This window comes from Antechinus flavipes, chromosome 2 (genome assembly GCF_016432865.1).
Source record: "Antechinus flavipes isolate AdamAnt ecotype Samford, QLD, Australia chromosome 2, AdamAnt_v2, whole genome shotgun sequence".
Classification (NCBI taxonomy): Eukaryota; Metazoa; Chordata; class Mammalia; order Dasyuromorphia; family Dasyuridae; genus Antechinus; species Antechinus flavipes.
In genome coordinates this window covers 580,975,658-580,996,166 of record NC_067399.1, presented here as the reverse complement: position 1 = coordinate 580,996,166, position 20,509 = coordinate 580,975,658, and the positions used below count along the sequence as shown (strand labels likewise).

The following is a 20,509-nucleotide window of genomic DNA, read 5'->3' as shown; positions in this document are numbered from 1 at the left end:
TAAATGTGGAAATCTGTTTAGAAGAATTGTACATGTTTAACAGATATTAGATTGCTTGCTGTCTAGAAGAGGGGAGGTAGGGAAGGAGGGAAAAAAATTTGAAACACAAAGTTTTGAAGGCCAAATGTTGAAAACTTATCTTTACATGTATTTTGAAAAATAAAAAGCTATTATTATTATTATTTTTTAATTGCATCAGATGATGGCCCACTCTGTTTGCTGTCGGGGCCCCTTAAAAGTACTCAAAAGTTGTCCTAGTATCTCCAGAGTTGGTCCAAGAATGACCAATTTTTCACAAGCTCAGCTCTAGCATAGGGTCATGCACATAATAGGCTCTTAATAAGTATTTGCTGGAATTAGTGAATTTGTGCTATTGATGGTTTACAGGATTAATTTTAAGTGGAGACAATAGCATTCCTTTCTAACAGCTGGTGTCAGGGTTTAGAATTGTGAAAATGGAAATGCTGGCTATCTTGATTTGCTTGAGTCCTCAATTATCTAGATTACCAAGAGGAACTGTATGGGGACTGGCTGTATTAGCTAAAATATAGGGTTGACATAACAATCCTTTGCAATGAGAGGAAACCCAGCTGGATGTACAGAAAGCCAACAACTGATTAAGCGCATACCAGCTTTGAAATGGATCCTGAGAGTTTCAAGGGACATCCTTATAGTCAGGGTTTCCCCTGTTGGCTAAGGAGCTTTCAGGTGTATCTGCTTTGTGGTTTGGGGGGACATGCCCTTATCTTATTGTGTTTAAACCTTGAACTGCCAGGACAGCTTATCACCAAGTATGACTTCTGATTTGTGCATCAAAGGGCTACAGCTCTGACACCTGGAATTCTTTACTCCCCATTTCTTGGACTTCCTCCCCTTCCCACTCCTTACCTTATTTTTTTCTAAGACCTCTCCAGTTTCCGCCTTTCTCCCCAATTCCCTGATCTTCCTTGTTGGAAAAGTATAAATATGTCACTCTTCCCAATAGATGAGAACACTGTCTCACTGTTCCAACTCAAAAGCAATAAATGAATTGATAAGCTTTGTAAACTATGATCACCCTTTGGCTCTTCCTTTTTGGACCTGGGATTTCTTCTGTTTTAAACAGTTCACAGGGTGTTTTGTTTATTTAACAGAACCTACCCTCTTTCAAGAAAGCTGATTTAGATCCTTCACTAAAGGTCTTCAAAAGCATCAGGTGCAGATCAGATACGTTGTGGAGAGGCATTTTAGTTTCTGAATGCACCTTTCTTTGAGGAAATGCTTGAGATGCTGAGGCACCTCAACTAACAATTAGGATGATTCTCATCTTCTTAGGATGATTCTCATCTTTTCACCCCCATCTCCCGTTGATTGGAGACTGTATCACTAATCTCACCCAAGTGTCTATTCACAAGGAGCTAGGGAAGTCCTTCTATAATACAGTGTGCATCCCTGTATGGGGGTCTGACTAGCCAACGGTGGATCAGAACCATCATCTTCAGAAACAGAACAGCATTATCATGCCATGTTTCAGGGATGGCATTTGACTCTCTAAATTAGGGTAGGATAGCAAAAAGAGTCCAAGCTCAATTAATCGGACCAATGGGGCTTCAACCCAGAATCTACCACCAAAACAAAAGCTGTGTGATCAAGTTAAGTCCTTTCACTTCCCAGAGTTGTGTACCCCACAATTAAGGGAAATAATGTATACTGAAAATACTTGGAAGTATGTTATATGGGGATTCTTTAAACTATCCAGTCATATAATAACAAATATGTCTTTTTCAAAAGAATAAGCCAGCACCAGCTCTGAAGTCAGGAGGACCAGAGTTCAAATATGAACTCAGACTTCCTAGCTATGTGATCCTGGGCAAGTCACTTAACCCCAACTGCCTTAAGGAAAGAAAAAAAAGAATAAGCCTATTTGACTCTGTTGCCAGGGAGGGAGAAATATTCTGGATGGGCAAGTGAACACACCTCAGCCTACTTGTCCCCAGGGCTCCCATGTCTGGGCACCCTTCTCCAGGCTCAAAGTCCCTTGCTGCTAACCAACAGCTGGGAGATAGATAGGGAATAGCTTCTCAATGACTGCAACATAAGTGAGAGCTGTGTATTATTTTTCAGCAGGATTTGGCTGCTTTAATGTTGCAGTGGAGAAACATAAGATTATAAAGGGGGGGGGAGGCAAAATTGTGTGGGCTGGGAGAAATTTGATATTTAAAATTTTCCCTCACAAATCAAAAAACACTTTTTGTGTTTTATCAATAAGGGGGAAAAAAAATTATCACCAGAAGATATAAAGTCAAAAAATAGCCTTTACTTCTGATGTTTCCACAGATTTAACTTTTGGGTGAGGAGATAGAGATTAGAAGGGGAGTTGGTATTAACTCACTGCTTCCAACCCAGATTATAGGCTACATCCTTCCCACCATAAATTTCGTGGTATCTTGGGTCATAGTGCAGGTCCATGGTAACTTCTCTAGCCTTAATGATTCATTTAATGGTTCAGTGGTAATGACAGAGCATACTAACTTATACCCATCTAGAACTATAATATCTGCAAAGCATTTCCCTCCTGCAAAGCATGTTCATCTCCAACTTACAGTTGAAGAAAGAGCTTCTGAAACTACTTGCCCAGGTTTTCTGGCACAAGTCCCATGTCCTTTCCATTTCATGCTGCTGTAGTAGAAAGGGAATAATAGAAGAATGGAGGAGGAGGGGGAAAGAGGCAAGATATAAGCAGAAACATAAAGAATCCTAAGCTGTAGTTTGGGAATCTCAGAATTCTTTCCAATCAGGACTTGGGGAAGAAAAAAAAGAGGTTCTTTATTCCATTGCTACAAATCTCGACCTCTTTTTACATTCTCCTCACCATTCACAAAGCCACTTTGCTAATACAGGTCCTCAGAGACCCTTACATTAACTATCTCTAATTGGTCTCCTTGTCTTCTCACTGTCAAAAGTCTTTGTAAAGCATAGGTATATGTCATTTTAAAATACTGGGAGAGGGGAAGGTTTCTCTCTTACTTTCATATATTTTCCTTTCCAGATAGAACTCAAATCATTCCCCTTTAAGCACATGCAAGTTAAGCAGGCCAGTCATGCTTCTTCGAAGTCACAATTCTTTGAACTCAGAGCATTTCATCTTCTTCATCCTTGGCATAATTGTCCCCAATGCCTGGACTGCATTCCCTTTTCTGCTCCCCTTATTTCCTGCCCCCTTATTGATATTCTCTTCCTCTTTAAATTATCTTGCACTTATTTATGGAAATATCATATTCTCCCAGCAAAATATAAACCTTTCAAAGGCAAGTAAGTATTTGCAGGGAACTTTGCCCATAGTAGGCATTTTTTTCATTATTAACCTCCCTCTCCCACTCATTCAATAAACTCTGATTTCCCATTAAGTTCAAGATTAAATGTCTCTTTTTAAGACTCCATAAAATGGTCCCTTTCATTCTTTCCAGATGTATTATACTTCCATCACCTTCAAGTACTCTACGATTTGGTGACAAGGGTCTCTGTGCTATCCATTGTCCAAGATGTTCCCTCTTCCTCCCTGCAGTGACTCCAAGCATTTTCAGAAGTTGTTCCCAATGCCCAAAGCTCTCCCTCTTCTTCTCCACCTCCTGGCTTCTCTTACATCTCAGCTAAAACTCTACCTTCTGTAAGATTTTATCAGTTCCCTTTGGTGTCAGTTCTTTCCCTCTGAGATGAGCTATCTAAAATCCTTGATAAAAACTTTGTTTACTAGTTGTATTCTCCATTACTTTCCCCTCCTTTAGGCAAGGGAACTTTTGGGGGAACTTTCTCTTTTAACTCAGTGTTTAGCAGTGTTTGCCTGGCACATAGCAAGCATTTAATACTTGTTTACTTGATTTGTGGAATGCAAGAAAAAAGGAGACCCAACAAGATGTGTTTGTATGGGGAAAGACACTGACCTAGACCTTATTACTTTTCTCAGAAAGACTGGGCATCTTTACTCCCCACCCCAATTGTTCCATTTTCCTAGTATGGCTCTAGGCCCTAGGAACCAAGAATGGAAAAAAACAACTTAGTCTTATCTTCAGCAATAGGATAGACTAGATCCCAAGAAATCATTATTTCTGGCTGACTCGGTTTATTCCTCAGTCTATCCCCTCTCCTCCCCACTGCTGAAAATGGAAGTAGAGGAGGAAATGTTAAGAGGAAAAAAACACCATTGTTTATACTGAGATTTAAAGTTTGCAAAAGGCTATACATGTTACCCTATTTCTGGAAATTTTAGGTCCTCCAAGTTATTACTTTCATGCAATATGGCACCCTAATTGATATGTCTACTCACAGTAGTTACTTAGAGAGTAACAGTATATAGCTGGTAAGGGACAGAATTAAGAATCTTATCCCAGCCCCAAAGTCTCTACTTACTTTACTAGAAGACCGTGAGAATGGACTTTAAGATTTTATTTAGGGGGGGAAAAAAAGATGAAAAAGGAAAATAGCTAGTTTAGATAATGCTTTATGGTTTGCAAAGCACTTTATACATTATCTTCCTTGATCCTCACAACAACCCTGAGAGGTAGGTGCTATTACTATCCCCATTTTACAGATGAGGAAATTGAAGTAGAGTCCAGAACTAATGTCTGTGCTGAGATCTGAACTCGGGTCTTCCTGATAATAGGTCCAGTGCTCTGAGCACTTGGCACCAATGTCAAAATTCCCCAGATAGCTTCCAGTGGGAGTTGGAAGACAGAATTTCACTTTTAAGAAGTCTTAATGGCTGCAAGGACTAATACTCCTGCCAGCTCAATTCCTACTTGCATACACACTGTTGTCCATGCAGGAAACATTTTCCTCCTTTTGGTCTAATCAAATCTTACCCATCCTTCAGGATGTAGTTCAAATACTGTCCCCCTTTCTCCATGGTTTTCTGTACATATTTATCCTCCCCTCAAAAACTTCACATTTTGCATTGGTGCACTGGAAAGGGTAGAGGATTCGGAAACAGACTCTGCCACTTAAGATGTTTGACTTCCTTTCTCATTCTCATCTGCAAAATGAGAGGAATGGAATAATTTCTAAGGATGCATCCAATTCTAAATCCTATGATTGCTATTCAATCATGGCCTTGAGTTAACTATTTGACATTAAAATGTTTTACTTCCCCAACTGCTAAGCTTTGTAAGATAATAGTAGGAGTAAGGACCCTGGGTACCTTTCACAGGAATGAGTAAACAGTGGGAATGCTTAATTGAGCTGAATTTTGGGATTAAGCCCTTTCCTTATTTAAATATATAATCCTTGAAAGTACGATTGGGTTTTTTTCCTTTCTTTCACATGGAGAAGTGCCCCAGACAAAAAGATGTTTTACTAAATGCTTGTTAATTTCCAACAAGTTAATAATCCAAACATTTATTTCCTTTTTTAAAAAATAATATCATGTTTCAAAAGCTTGCAAAGGACCAGCAAAATGTCTACTTGTTTTTGGCTTTAACCTGCTTGTGCAAATTTGCAAAGTAATGCACACATTAGAAATATCTGTTTCCTACACACCATTATGTGGAATGTTTAAAGAGATCCCTTAAGAAAAAAGTCACAATTAGAGCATACAATTTACCTTTCACCCTACAATAGTTTCCCCTGGGCCATGTGGTTACAAGGTATGGGATCAGGAAATGTTTTTACAACTTGAAATCTATAGAACTCTTTAAAAAAAAAAAAAAAAAAAAAAAAAGGAGCAACAGATCTTGGATTGGTTTTTATTTGGGCATCTCACAGTGGTAGGAGCCACTCTGTCTTCAAAAACAATCACATCACAGGAAAAGTGTCAGTAAGGCTGCCCAGAGAAGTCTGACCAGCTGAATCTTATTGCTTAAAATACACATATTCACAACACCCAACAAGTGGCAATGCGCCAAACACACTTGTACACATGCAAACACACAGGAATGTGTCAGCATTTGGCTAATCTAACTGTAGCACCAAACCCAACTCACACCCATTGTCCTCATTCACTAGGAAAACCAAGACCTCTACCCGTGGGAGGTAAGAGGAAGAAGGTAAGGTTAGTAAGTTCAACCTCCTTCCCTCTTCCCATCCCAACTCCCACTCTATCATCAACCAGCTCACTCTTCAGGATGGACAGGGCTCTGAACCCTGGACCATAATCTGGTCACTGCTGATTAATCAAGCCCAGTTTCACCATTTGATTTTTGTTTTTCTTACGTCTGGGGTAGAGACGTCAACAGTAAACTCTGGATCTAGCTCCCTACTCCAACCTGAGGAGAAAACCCAAGGAGACCACAGTGCATCCCAATGTCCTGTTTGATTGAAACAGGATTCACTTTGGTAAAACTTGCTCGCTGTTCAGACATTTTAGTGAGTTGCTTTGGGGGAAAAAAGATGAAAAGGCAATCGAAGACCTGTCATGGCTCTTTCATCTATATACTTGCTCAACTGTGATCAAGTCTCATCCAAGGGTGACAGGCACTCCACACCGGAGATTCTGCCAACTCTTCTGGCAGTTCCAGGTAAAGGCAGACATCTGGGCAACAACCAGGCCACACTTGGTGCTGACAATCCAACCTCGACTTCAGCTGCAACTCATGGCCTGCTTTGTGTCCCTCGTAGTCATCAGCACCACACCCTGGGGCTCTTGAGCCCAGGACTAAGAGTGGCAGGGGGGAGCACAGGGAGGTGACAGGAGCTCGGCAAACAATGGTCATGCAGACACATCTAGAGCAGGATTCCACTTACTGGAAACAAAACACAGACCTCCAGGGTTTAATGCAGTGATGTGCAAATTGCAACCGTGGGTAGAGTAAAACCTCTACATCCAGCAAAGTTTCTCTGGCAAAAACAGTGGGCTGCCAATGAGGGCTCTGCTGAACACCCCCAGGCATACAAGAACTGCCTAGGGCTTTTGCTCAGTAAACAGGTAAATGCTTAAAGTAAGTTCCCTTGGGAGAGCCAAAATTTGCTCCAAACATTTTGGTTAAGATGCGCACAATGGCTGCTTCAAAGTATATTCACAGAAACACAGGGCTTTTGGTAGCCGTGGCTCACACACAATGAGACAGACACACAGGTTATTCAAAAAGTCAGTGTATTTTGATTTTCACCTTGTTCAAGATGGATTTTGGTTTTTATCAAATACAGTCAGGGGGGTTCATTCACCCCCATAGCCTTCCCCCCCCCCTTTTTTCCCCATAATGTCAGTGATATAATCTGAACACCATTTGAGAGAGGGGGTGAAAAAAGGCAAACCCTTCTTCATATGAACAGAATTGAGTCAGGGAATGTTAATTTCAGCTTTTGGTTTGCCTTATCTGCTCAGATTATTCTTAAGAAAACTCTCAGTTACCTGATGCCAAACTTCAATAATAATGATCTGAGACGACAGTAGGTCTCCTACTCCTTGAGAAGCCAACCACTCAGACCTGAGCTGGGCACTTGGCCATACATAGGTGATGCTAGCAAAGTACCACCATTTAATAAAGAAAGAGGGGGGAAATAAACCCAAACAATTCAGTTATTTATTTCTTCCAAGTGTTCAATATAAAAAATTGGATCTTGGGATCCAAGGGAAAAATACTGCCTAAGGAACAGGCTGAGGGGAGCTGGGATCAATTCCCAGGCGCCACTCAGTCTGCTTTGTCCGTTTCTTCGGCATACTGGTTAAGTATGAAGGCACAAAGGCCACAGGCTGGGGGAAAGTGAAGAAGATGCAAAGGTGAGGTTGGAGGGAAGGATATTAATCACTTTAGTAAGGGTGCTTACTAATAATGAAGGCAAGACTCTGCTCTTCCTAGAGCAGATGCATCCCCCTTCACTCTGCCACTGTACTCCTACATGTAACAGTTTGCAGCCCTTTTCCTACACTCTCCAGTAATCCAAAAATAATTTCTTCCTACCCTTCCAATCTCCCTGATTGAAGAGCTTTTCTCTTAGCTCAGGTGCTCATAGTCCTCTGAGGCCTGAACCAGAAAAGTCATTCCCCCTCCACTTGCCCCTAATTAAACGCTTCCCACTCAGGTACATTCATATTATTGAGCTTACTTAATTTGGATGTGGTTTTGTTTTGAAGAAAGAACACTAGCAGAACCCTTTCAAGCTAATCTAGTTTGAGAACAGCCAGAACCTTTTGGGAAAGTAGCTTTGCCCTAAGAAGGCTCCTAGCTCTGATCATTCACTTAGGAAAGTCTGATCAGACAAACCCCACATATATCCCAGACAACTGGGTGGCCCATTCTATTCCCCTAATAACACAACTTTTACAAGAAGTGATCAAATTCCAGCTCTGTAAATACTGAGAATCCAGGCCTAGGGTCAACATGAGGCCCAGGCCAGGATTTTTTCTTTTTAATTTTCCCAGTGGTAGAACCCCTGTTGCCTATTTACTAACAGGGATGTAATGAGTCTCTAAACCTAAATCGAAGAGCAGATCCCACTCCATCCCAAAAACCAGAGAAGGATTCCATCCTGGCCTCTCAGATACATTTTTCTAAATGCACACCACCTTGGGCAGACAGGTGAGATGTGATTAAAAAAGAAAGCTCAGAAGGGAGGAGGAGGGGCAAATGGAGGAACGAAGAATACAGTGAGGGAATCAACACCTTTTTCCTTCATCCACACCCAGGCTTCTGCAGGAGAGAGGCAATCCTACCTCCAATTACATCTTGGGAAGGAAGGGCAGAAGTACAGACAGAAGAAAAAGCAGCAGCACTTTCTTTACCAACCAATTAAAGATTCCCCTCTTGGCTCACCCTCCCCTGCCTTTCCCCTGTTGCTTTTCTAAGGAGGCTGGCCTGCTCTAGCTGGGAGAGCTGTTGCTCTGGGAATTAGGGGAGTCCTGCTCATTGATCGTATTCAACAAGATGCATGCTGGCTGGCGGGACAAGTGGTGGTGGCCGTGCTCCCGGGCTTGCTCCTCAGAAAGGTGGTAGAGCCCCTCTTCCTCATCCCCAGGAGGTCTTGCTTGGCAACTATCACAGAAGTCCAGGGCGCTGTCCAGGGCATCGTCAAGGAGCCCGTTGAGTTCTTTGAGGTCGTCCTCATGGTGGCCTCGGTTGCAGACGCACACCTCAATGCCAGAATCTCCAGTGAAGCGTCGGTGCCTCCCAGGTGTCTTGTCTTTGCTGTCAGGAAAGGCGCTGCTGTGCTCCAAGCTCTCAGAGCTGTAATCTTTCAGCAACTCCTCCTTACACTCTGAGTCCTTATCTAGGAAAGACCCTGGGTCACCCAGTTCCCCCAGACAAGCCCCAGAGCTGCCTGGCTCCATGCCTGGGGCTTTGGTAGCCTCTTGGTCCACCAGCAGTGTGGAGGGCTCAGGGTCCTCAGTGCTTGATCTGATGCTATTCCTGCTGCTGCCAGGCACGGACAGTGGGCTGGTTTGTGCCTCCTGAAGGCCCCTGATGGGGTCGGGGCCTGAGGGGCTATTGCAGACAGGGACCACCTGCTGTTGCTGCTGCTGCTGTTGCTGCTGCTGCTGCTGTAGCTGTAAGGCACTGTATGGTGGGGGAGGGGTTGGAGGTCGGTTCACCACTTCCTCATAAGGAGGTAGTAAATAGTTTGGCAAAAACCCTAAAACGGGGAGGCAGGGAGGAGAAATTACTGCATGGGCAATGGTTCCAGGACAGAGCTCAACATGAAAAGAGCATGTGCACCATTTCCCACCCCTAATGTGATGTCTACAATGTTCAGAGGTGTGGGTGGATGTGTGAGGGGGAAAGAGAGAAAAGGATGGGGAGGTGAGGGAGAGGGGCAGGGAGAGGGAGAGACAGTGTGTGAGTGTGCAAGTGCTTTCGTGTTTGTGTGTGAGAGGGAGACGGTGAGAAAAGGGGAGAGAGAGAGGAGAAAGCCAAGGGCAATCTGGTACAGAGGGAGAAAACTGGGGATGAAGGTTGGGAAGAGATTTGGTTTTTCAAGGTATTAAAGGTACTGCCTGACACAGCTCTGGGGGCTGAGATGAGAATAAAGGAAATCCCTTGGTCCTTTCATTTGACCCCATCCAGCCCCCAAATCCTGAATAAGTGGCAAAAGAGAAGGGTGCATTCAGCAAGTGCACAATACCAGCTGATTTAAATGGAGCCATTTCCACATGATGGCATGGTTATCAGTCAGGTGATCCTCACTGGTGTGAGGATTTTTTGAGCCAAGATTCCTTTTAAGTCTGGGGCTTGGAGTAGGAACTCCCAACATATGGCTCTCAGACCACTCCCTTTCTATTCTTTGCCCTGCTCCTAAATATAACAGGAGCCTATGATCTGGGAAAATGTCTGGTACAGAGGACGTAGGACTCAGAAATTCAAACTGTTCCCTTCTCTCTGATGCTGAGAGAAATGGTAGGGGAAAAGAGTTTTCTTTCCAGGATGATAAGGGCAAGAGCCTGAACTAGATGAGCTTTTCAAAAACTTGAGATTCAAACAATTATTTTTTGTTTCTTTTCTAAAGCATTGTAAGGTGGGCTGGGAGCAATGTGGTTAGCCATTCTTATTTGCCACATGGGAAGCCTTAACTAAAATAGGTGCATCCTCTTAGAAAAGAGTCACCAAACTTCTTTGTTCTAAAGGCTGTGAGGCCAACTAGTTCACTGTGTCCAGAACCTTGATTTACTCATGGAACAGGGCCAGGGAGAGACATGAAGATCCTTGGGGCTGGAGCTGAGGGTCAGGCTGATAATTGGACAAAAAAGCTTTGGGCTCTAGATTCCAGTTTACCCAAACCCCAGTTCAAATGACCACCTTCTCAATGAAAATAGCCCCCAAAATGTGATAAAGAAATAAAGGTCTAATGAGAAACCACTGCTCATCAGTACCAGTCACTGTTAGCTTTAGATCAACCCCGGGGTTTCTGAGAGCTGTGTCCAAGGCACTTGCTCCTCTCTGTGGGGAAGGAGCAGTCCCCCCTCCCTGTTGCAGACCCCTGCTGCTGTTGTGCATTGAGTCTTTCCCCACTCCCCCCACAATCCCCTTGTTCCCAGACACCACATCCTCTGAGCTGGGCTCCTGGAGACCCCAGGCGGTGATGTGAAATCGATTTTCGATGTACGTACTGAAATAAAATGGCAGCGCTGAGTAGTTATGGGCTTCCCGGTAGGCAATCAAGTTAATTTCATGTTGCCGCTGCTGTGCCTGCAGGCGATGCTTGGCCCGGCGGTGGTGGCAAACGCAGCAGCAGCTCAGGATGATTATAATAGTCCACACCAGCCAGAACCCTGGGAGCAAAGGTGGGAAAGAGAGAAAGAGGGAGAGAGGCAAACAGCCATGCACACAATGAATATTGGCAAGAGGTAGGCAACTTTCAAAACAATATGTCACAGCTACAAACCCCTCCTGACAGGGAGAACAGAGCCCAAGACCAACCAGAGGAAAATCGACTCTGCAGACCACCTAGTGACTCTACAGAATACGGAGACATATCTCATAAACTTTTGTCATATTGATCAGAATAGCAGAGGGGTATAAAAACCACAATTAGCTTTGGGGAACCAAAAAAGGTCAATCACCACAAACAATTTTTTGAGATAAGGATACCTGGCCAAGTTCACTCTGGCCTCTGAAATAAGGGAAGCATGCTAAGCTAGCTCATTTAATATTCCCATCCTTGGTATAATGCCTTGGAACATTAAACTCCACGAGCAGTTAACACTGGTCACTTGTTAATTCTGTAGCCTGTTATTCTATCACGATGTTCTTTCCTTCCCTTTTTTGGGAGTGTGGGGTATATGGAGGAAGAGAGGAGAGAAGCTGGGAAGGTTCGTAATATTTCTCCAAACCTCCTCATCCCTACTCCCTCTTCTTATGTCTGAAGAAAGCAAACTCAGTCCCCAACAGTTAATATGTACACTCAGGGTTTAAAATTATTTCGGTGTCACAACTTTGTTAGCAGCCTGATGAAGCTACAGATTCTTCCTAGAATAACCTTTTAAATGTACAAAATACAAAAGATTACAAAAGAAACCAATTAAATTACAATAATTATAAAAATGCAAAATGTATTTTTTACAGAAAGAAAATCACATTAAGAACAAAAAACAAGTTCATGGATACCCACAGCACAGCTAATCTTTCAGAGGCTTGGTTCCCTCCCAATTTAAGAATCCTACCTAATTACCAAAAATCAAGAACTTTCCTTATTGATGTAGTTTACTGAATTAGCATTCAGTACAACTCTTTCAAATTTTGAAATAAACTAAAATCCCTGGCCAAGGTCACAAAACAGGTCTGGAGAGCTTGATACTGTATGTGCTCCATCATGCAGCTGCCAGGACCTTCCAGAACAGATTCCCACAAATTACAAACAAGAAAGTCTCACTTGCGCCAGAACCAGCTCTTCCCTAGATGGATTCTTCTTTCTGATTGGACAATAAAACCGTCTAGTAGCAGGAATGTTTTTCTATCATCTTCCTTCTTCCTAGCTTGCCAATAGCCCTATCATTCTCTCCTTCCAGCTCTCATCAGAGGCTAGGCCTAGGAGCACGCCTATAACAGCCCTTCTGGGGCTTTCCTTAAAAATTCCTGCATGGGCAACTCACTTCCTGTTGTTCTTGCTATTTTCAGATTTTACCCAACAAAGTCTAAACTATACAAACAAGAATTCAGAGTGTCCTATTTAGCACCATTAATCAGAGGCTATGAACTTTGTTTGTATTAGGGAGCCTCCTTTAGCAGTCATCGATGACCCTACAGATTCCTTCTCAGAACATTGTTTTTAAAGGTATCAAATATGTCAAGTTACAATGGAAACTTATTAGTAAAATACAATTATCAAAATATTTAAAAAACAAGTTCAAAAACCCCGTCCTAAATCAAGAAATAATATCTTATTTGTTTTGCTTGATAATACACATTTGTAACAGGTTTTCTTTTTCTGGCTATCTCAATAGGTTGGGAAGAGGGAGGTAGAAGAAAGAGAATTTAGGACTGAAAATATAACTGAATTTTTAAAAAAGATATATCTTTAGTTTCCCTAAAAGAGGCAAAGACACCCATTCTCTAAAGGATAACTTTTAAAAAAGACCTATTTCTGCCTTGTTACTCGATTTTTTCTCTCCAGAAAATGTCTATTCACACTAAAATATTTGTCAAAAGCCTTTTTTAAGGAGGAGCTGCTAGAAGATCCTTTTCTCTCTCCTCTGCAAGCCTCTTTCTAAGTTGCCCATCTGAAAACCCAAAGATGACAGTAATAAAGAAGAGCTGTCAGTGGGCCCTGGAAAGAAGCCTGTCTGAGCACTTAAATCGTCAGCAGGTGTCAGTGTGGAACCAAATTTTCTCTAACTGCCATCCCCAGGGTGGGGAGAGGATTTCTACTAATGGATAGTTAGTCTCCTCTCTTTGACATTGAAAAGGTAAGCCTAGGGATACTGCCTCAGTCTCCGGTCTTTCCCCAGCTCAGCACTTGTGTGAGGATTAGAATGGAAGCAAGTCTACTGGGCTGATTCCAATTAAGTTCGGAAACTTATGGGGTGGGTAATGGGGGAGGCAGGGAACTTTTCAAAGTGTCAGTCTCCTTTGTAAGATGGAAATAACTTTTAATAGCACCCAGGATTATTATGGGGAAAGCATTCTGTAAATTTCAAATAAATATTACATGAATGTGAAATACAATTAAGCTTTGCTTTTTGATGTACTATTATTATTAAAGAGGCTGAACTATACCCCTAAAGATTACTCCCTGCAGGGGGAAGGGTAGCACAATTTTGGGGAAAAAAACAAACCAACCCATAAACCATAAATAATCACATGCTCAAATTATTCAATAATCAGAAAAATAAAAGTTAAGAAAACCTCAGGATGTCATTTTATACATACTAGAATGGCAAATATAGCCTCTTCCCCTGCCCTCTCAAAAAAAGGTAATTTAGGGTTGGTAATTGTTAGTGGAACTATAAACTAACAATTATTTTGGAAACCAAAGTGATCATACCTTTTGAAAAAGTAATTTCATTGCTAGAATTTTAAACTTTAAAATATCAAAAAAGGACCCATCAGCATAAAAATATTTGTAGTTCTAAAAAATTATTAATAGAATCATAGGTCCAGAGCTGGAAGGGACCTCAAAGGCCACCTGGTCAAACCCCCTCATTTTGCACATGAGGTCCAGAGGCCAAGTGACTAGCCAAAGGTCACCTAGATCATACTGTTTGTCCTGCTTATTTGTAATAGCAAAAACAAAATAAAATAAAAACCCAAACCAAACTAAAATCAGCCCCCATGTCTAATGACTGACAAACTAAAGAAACATTGGAATATAATGTAATAGAACATTACAATGTCATAAAAAAAGATAAAGAAACTTTAGGTGTAGCCAAAGTGACATGTGAAGACCAGAGCTGACTATAACAGTATGTTAAAAAAGACTTCAAATTCTGGACAGCAATTTGGAACTATGTATGCCCAAAAAACTATAAAACTGTGTATACTCTTTGATCCAGCAGAACCACTACTGGGTCTGTCTCCCAAAGAGATCATAAAAGAGAGAAAAGAACCCACCTATGTGACAATGTTTGTAGCAGCTCTTTTTATGGTGGCAAAGAATTGGAAAATGAATAGATGCCCACCAATTGGGGAGTGGCTGAGTAAATCATGGTACATGAAAGTGATAAAATATTATTATTCTATAAAAAATGATGAACAAGTTAATTTTAGAAAGGCCTGGAAAGATTTACATGAACTTGATGCTGAGTGAAACAAGCAGAACCAGGGATACATTATACACAGTAACAGCAAGATTGTGGAATAGTCAACTATGACAGACTTGACTCTTCCCAGCAGTTCAATGATCCAAGACAATCCCAATAAACTTTAGATGGAAAACACCCTCTGTATCCAGAGAAAGAATTATGGAGATTGAATGTAAATCAACACATGCTACATTCACTTTCTTTTTCTTTTTCTTCTGTTTTTATTTTTTTCTCTTGGTTTCTCTCTTTTTGTTCTGATTTTTTTCTCTCAACATGATTCATAAGCAAATATGTTAAAAAAAAAAAAAAGAATGCTCATATATAACCAAAAAAAATTTTTTTTAAATTTTAAATAAAAATATTTCTGATAGAAAGAGACACCAAATAAACATTCTTTATTTATAGCTTGGTTCCATTTTGTTAAATCCTAGAGTTTTTATGTGACATTTTGTACTCTATTTTATGTTTATCTTTCTTGGTGATTATTAAATGTATGAATAAAAACTCTTAAAAAACTTTCAAAAATATCTTTCCTTGTCAAATATTGTCTGTGATTATAATGAGGGGAGGAAAGGAAGGAATCAGCATTTATACAGCACTTATCTATCAGGCACTGTGTAAATGCTTTACAAATATTAACTCACTTGATCCATATAATCCTGCAAGGTAGGTATACTGTATCATTATCTCCATTTTACAGCTGAAAAGACTGAGACAAATAGAAGTTAAGTGACTTGCCCAGGATCATAACAGTAGTAAATGTGTGAGATGAGACTGGATTTGAACTCAGGTCTTCCTAATTTCAAACCTGGTGCTTTATTCACTGTACCACCAAGTTGACTCAATGAATAAAAGGCAATATCATCATCTCTCAGTTGCTAGAAAGGATTCCAAAGAATCCTAGTACAACATCTCCCTGCCTTTGGTCTGCCAAGTGTTCCAGATCCAACCAGTGAAGTCAGATTGGGAAATAAGTCCCATTGCTGCAGAACTTATGAGTATCCCTAGTATAGGAGTTCTTAATCTAAAGTCTGTGAACTTGGTTCCTTCTGATCACAGTATTTTGATAATTGTACTTCCACATAATAGGTTTTCTTTTGTAATCCTATAGAGTTTTTAAAAGCACTTAAAAGGATTTTTCTGGAAAAGGGTCCATTGGCTTTGCCAGACTGGCAAAAGGGTCCATAATACAAACAAGGTGAAGACTCCCTTTGGTCTCACAGAATCATAATGCCAGAGCTGAATGGCATCTTAGGAGTCATCTAATCCAACCAATTTCTTACCAGGAGAAACTTCTACAATTTCCCTAACAAGCAGTCAGTCATTCAGCCTTTCCAGGGAAAGCTCTGTAGAGGCAGCTCACTCTACTGTTGTGAGTTGTTAGGATGTTTTCCTTTATATCTCCCCTGAAAATTCTGCCATGATTCCCAATAGAGCCAAGCAGAACAAATCTAAAAGTCTAATCCTCCAAACTCTTCAAACCTACTATCATCCCTTCCCCTTCTCTTCTCCTTCATGTCTAGATCTTCCCCAACCTAAACATCCCTAGCTCCTTAACTGATTCTCATGAGGCATGTACCTGAGGCCTTATCACTACCCTCTACACCTCCTTGAACTTGGTATCCAAACCATCAATGTGGTTCGAGCTGGGCAAAGCACAATTCAACTATCAATCGGTGTTCTCTGGACATAAGCCTTCTCCTAATGTCTAAGTTGCCTAAGTTGCATTATCCTGGGGGGGAGGGGGAAAGGATTCTGGGTTTTATAACACTTGGTACTATTACTTCTCCACACAAGACAAAATTAAGAGCTTCCCTCATGGAGACTTAATCAATGCAGATACATAACCTCATTAAATTTAAGATGTCATTGTTAGTGAGGAAGGAGGGACAGGTCAGGTGAAAGGACTACACATACTTGATACCTGAGGAAGAAGACACTGAAACAGACAGGTGGTTTTGATTTTTGACTGCATTTGATCAAAAACATGGAGATAAAAGGAGGGCAGAATGGACATTGAGTAGTCCAGTTTGTCTAAAATGTACAGTACATGAAGGAGAGGAACTGGGAAAATGACGGTGCCATCAAAAGAAAAGGGCAGAGTTGGAGAAGAGGCATTCAGTTCAGTTTTGGATATGACAAAGTTGAGATGCAGCAGGGAATCTGGGGAGAGATTCTACAGAGAGAATTCAGGAGGAGGGATATTGATTTGAAAGTCTCAGCTGAATAGTGAGATAGCTAAATGGTATTTTAAGGGTCAAGAGGTAGATAAGATGAAAGAGGGCTCATTAAGATAGAACCATAAGTACAGACCTATCTTTTCACCATCAAAGAACCAATGGTATCATAATCTCCCAGGCCACACATTTCTGTATTTAAAATAAAATCTGACAAGTCAATTCTGAAGATAAATCTACCTCTCATTTTTAGCATCACCATATAATACCAACCAGAATAGAGTCCAAGTCAGAAGACATGGGTTTGAATCTCCAACCTATAACACTTCTTAGCTAAACAACCACAACTAGGGCCAAATCACTTTTAAATTCTCAGAATCTTGGTTTCCTTATCTAAAAAATGGGGGTAATATTTCTTACTTATCTCATAAGGTATGAGCAAAGTGCTTTAACACCTTAAAGTACTATGTAAACACATGGGATTAGGACAATGGCCATGAATATAATAGGAGACCTTGGTCTTTTAAAACTGGGGTCTATATAACAGGTCTCAGTTTGAGTAAGGCAAAGTTAAGATATAAGGCAGGGAATGATCTCTTTTACTAGACAAAAAAAAAAAAAAAAATCTGGGAGGGGAAGATCCTCAAGATTTCTGACCCAAAACAGAAGCAACTGATGTTTACATTTTCTCTGAATTAATCAGGGCCCAAACAAAGACCAAGCACTTACTGCTGGCCATCCAGAGAGCCAGAGTGACAATCTAGGGTAGAAAAAAGGAAGCCAAGCTGAGCAGTATGAGAAGATATGGGAGAGGTGGGATATGAAGGTCAGAAAAAAGAAGGGGACAACTGGTAAAGTTAACCTAGCCTTGTTTTGTAAAACTGATTCCCAAGTCATTTCCCTACAGGAACTGTTTTGATCTGTTTTCTTATGAGATAGCACAGGCAGTTAAAACATAAAAAGCCAGCATTCTTCTTCAGTTCCCTAACATTATCACTGATTGCCTCAGGCGAGTTAGCAGAAGCTGTTTGCAAGGGTGGGTTAAACCAACCAAAAATGTTTCTCAGACACCAGAGAGGGAAACCATGCCAGAAGTAAAGCCAGTTTAGTGGCATAACTGGGCACTAATCTATGTGCAGAAACAAAACAGATGAACAGGTTCTATTTAAATAGAAATACATGGGAAGTAGGGCAGAAGGCATTCTGCTATTACTGACACAAAACTAACTAGAGCAACCCATCCAAGTCAAACTGGCATCACTGTCCCCTTGAAGGAGAAATGTCGGGATTGATCCCTGTGGAATTGTGCAAACTTCTCATGAAATTCCCTTCTTCTAGTATGGTTTCACAAACAAGTTGGAAAAGAGAGTTTAAAAAAGAAAACTAAAACTAAACAAACAACAACAAAATACCAAAAAGACCCAGAGACTACCTTCTTCAACGACCCTTTAGAAGCTGTGACCTCATTGTGGGGAATATTGTCATCTTTGGGAAATGGAAAACACGTCAGCACAGTCCAATGAAAAGAAACAAGTCATGCACCTTAGAGTTCATTACAAGCTTAGAAAAATGTCAACATTCTGCTGGTAGGAAATTCTCTAACAAAACGCCAAAGTATACCTCATTGATAGACTTTTGGGGCTGATATCTGGTATAGCGAGAAGGCAAAAAGTAAAAAGAGACTCAGGAGAAATGAAGTTATACCACTAGAAACTAGCCACAGGACTTTCTGACAATGCTGACTGGGCAAGGCATGTCAAACTGTCACAAAAGGTAGATACCCATAAATCCTCCATTGTATACTTTTCCCTCCAAAAGTCAGTTCTTGGGAAGTTCAGACTATTAAGGAGGTTTGATTACATCACTTAAATCATTAAACAACTTGGTAGCAGAAATGAAATTGTAGAAATGATAACACAGCAAAAGGGAATTTAAAAAAAAAATCTTTTAATTATTTTTCACCTAAAAACCTAATATAAAAATCACCATTTCTGACAAAGAATTAGGTCAAAAACAACTTCTCATTTCTGTCTGTCTTTTGGAAAACCAATCAAAGATTTGTTCATGGATAAAATAGGATACAGAATGATGTACACAAGTGACCCAGAAAGAATATTCTAATTTTGAGGTAAACACTACTGACCTACTGACATACTTAAGACAAACGGATGATAAATATAATGGGAAATGAGGCTATAGTCATTAAATGAATATAGTAATATTATGCTTTATGTAATCTTTAGAAAATTCCCTGAGAAAATTCTTTCCCCTACATCCAACTCACACTAACGTGAAAATCAGGGTAAAACCATTTATAAAGAGCATTTTTCTGTGATTATTCAGGCAGACTTCCTATCTATTTCGCCACAGATTTGAATCACTGGATCATAAGACCACAAATTTAAAGCTGGAACAGATCTTGAAAAGTTATCTATAGGCTTATTCCCTCATTTTATAGATGAGGAAACTGAGGCAGAAAAAGGTTAAGTTTCATACAGGTAGTGACAGAATTTGGTTTTGAATCCAATTTAAAAGAATATTTATGTATGTTATTGGCTACGTTTTTAATCTTTGTATTTCTAGCACCTAGTCCGTTAATAAGCACTTAATAATAATAATAATAATAAACACTCTTCCTGGGTTTTAGTTTCCTCATTTGTGTAAGACTAAACATAAAAAAAACATTTATCACCCAATCCAAAGACCTGAGGGAGTTTTACCTTACACTGACCAACACTGCTTTATTAGAGCCAGAGTTACAGATATATTCAGGGCTGATGATACCTCCTCTTTCCTTGTGTCAACAGGGAGAATTAAAGACCAAGAGGAAAAAGATAATGGAATGAGACCCAAGTTATACCCTTCAGGGGAGGGGAAGAAAGGAAGGGAGTTAACTGTTCTCATTAAGGTAGATGAATGATGGGGAAAGACAGCAAGATTTCTGGGCTTATAAACTGGTTCAATATGTAATGACAATTATGAAGGATTAGATTAGATACATACAATCTCTGTCAAGGACTTCCTAGCTCAATCTTCCCTATCCCCTCCTGCCCCACAGTTATCAGAATGGAAAAAAATATCCTTACCACTTTCTCCATGTCAATTAAAATCTAGAAGGTAATAGTGGAAGTAGGTTCAAAATGGAAAAGGCCACAGAAGGGTTGATATGAGAACTAGGGACTACATTCCAAATTCAATGTTCTTTCCCTAGGGTGGGGCTTGTGTACAATGTTTCTTCATCAAGAAAAGTCAACAACATTAAAGAGGAAAAACACTGAGAGGAGGTGAAATACCAGGAATGTAGTGACTGATGGAGTAGTATCTTTTTTTCCCCCTTTTTTTATTCTTTTCCTTTCTTTTTCTGGTTAGACAGTTACCTTTATTTTTTAAAAATACACATTTCTTTATAAATCATGTTTGGAAAGAAAAATCAAAACAAAAGGGAAAAACCATGAGAGGAAAAAAAAAAGAAAAGAAAAAAAAAGTGAACATAGCCATATGTAGATTTATATTCAGTCTCCAGAGAAATCATCTTCTGCAGAAAATATTCACTGTGGGAAATTTTGGACACTGTCAGTTTCAGTACAAGTTACAAATTCTTGATGCTATTCCTGCAAAAGAAAAAATGTTTCCTTCCTGCCCTATTTCTCTTCTGGCCCAATTCAACCCAACAAACATTTATGGAATTATA

General features: G+C 40.4%; 2 protein-coding genes across 4 annotated transcripts in view; both read right to left on the bottom strand.

Moving 5' to 3' along the window:
- BORCS7 (BLOC-1 related complex subunit 7) overlaps positions 1-20,509 on the bottom strand; it is a 65,217-nt gene that overhangs the window by 38,161 nt on the left and 6,547 nt on the right. The gene's annotated exons all lie outside the window — the stretch shown is intronic.
- The window catches only part of WBP1L (WW domain binding protein 1 like), a 74,017-nt gene continuing 59,211 nt past the window's right edge, over positions 5,704-20,509 (bottom strand). For all 3 annotated transcript variants that reach the window (XM_051981321.1, XM_051981323.1, XM_051981324.1), the window contains 2 exons: positions 11,012-11,173; positions 5,704-9,540 (listed from right to left, as the gene is read on the bottom strand). In XM_051981321.1, the coding sequence (XP_051837281.1) occupies positions 8,771-9,540; positions 11,012-11,173 (932 nt within the window). In that variant the 3' untranslated portion in view covers positions 5,704-8,770. The remainder of the gene's footprint in view (positions 9,541-11,011; positions 11,174-20,509) is intronic.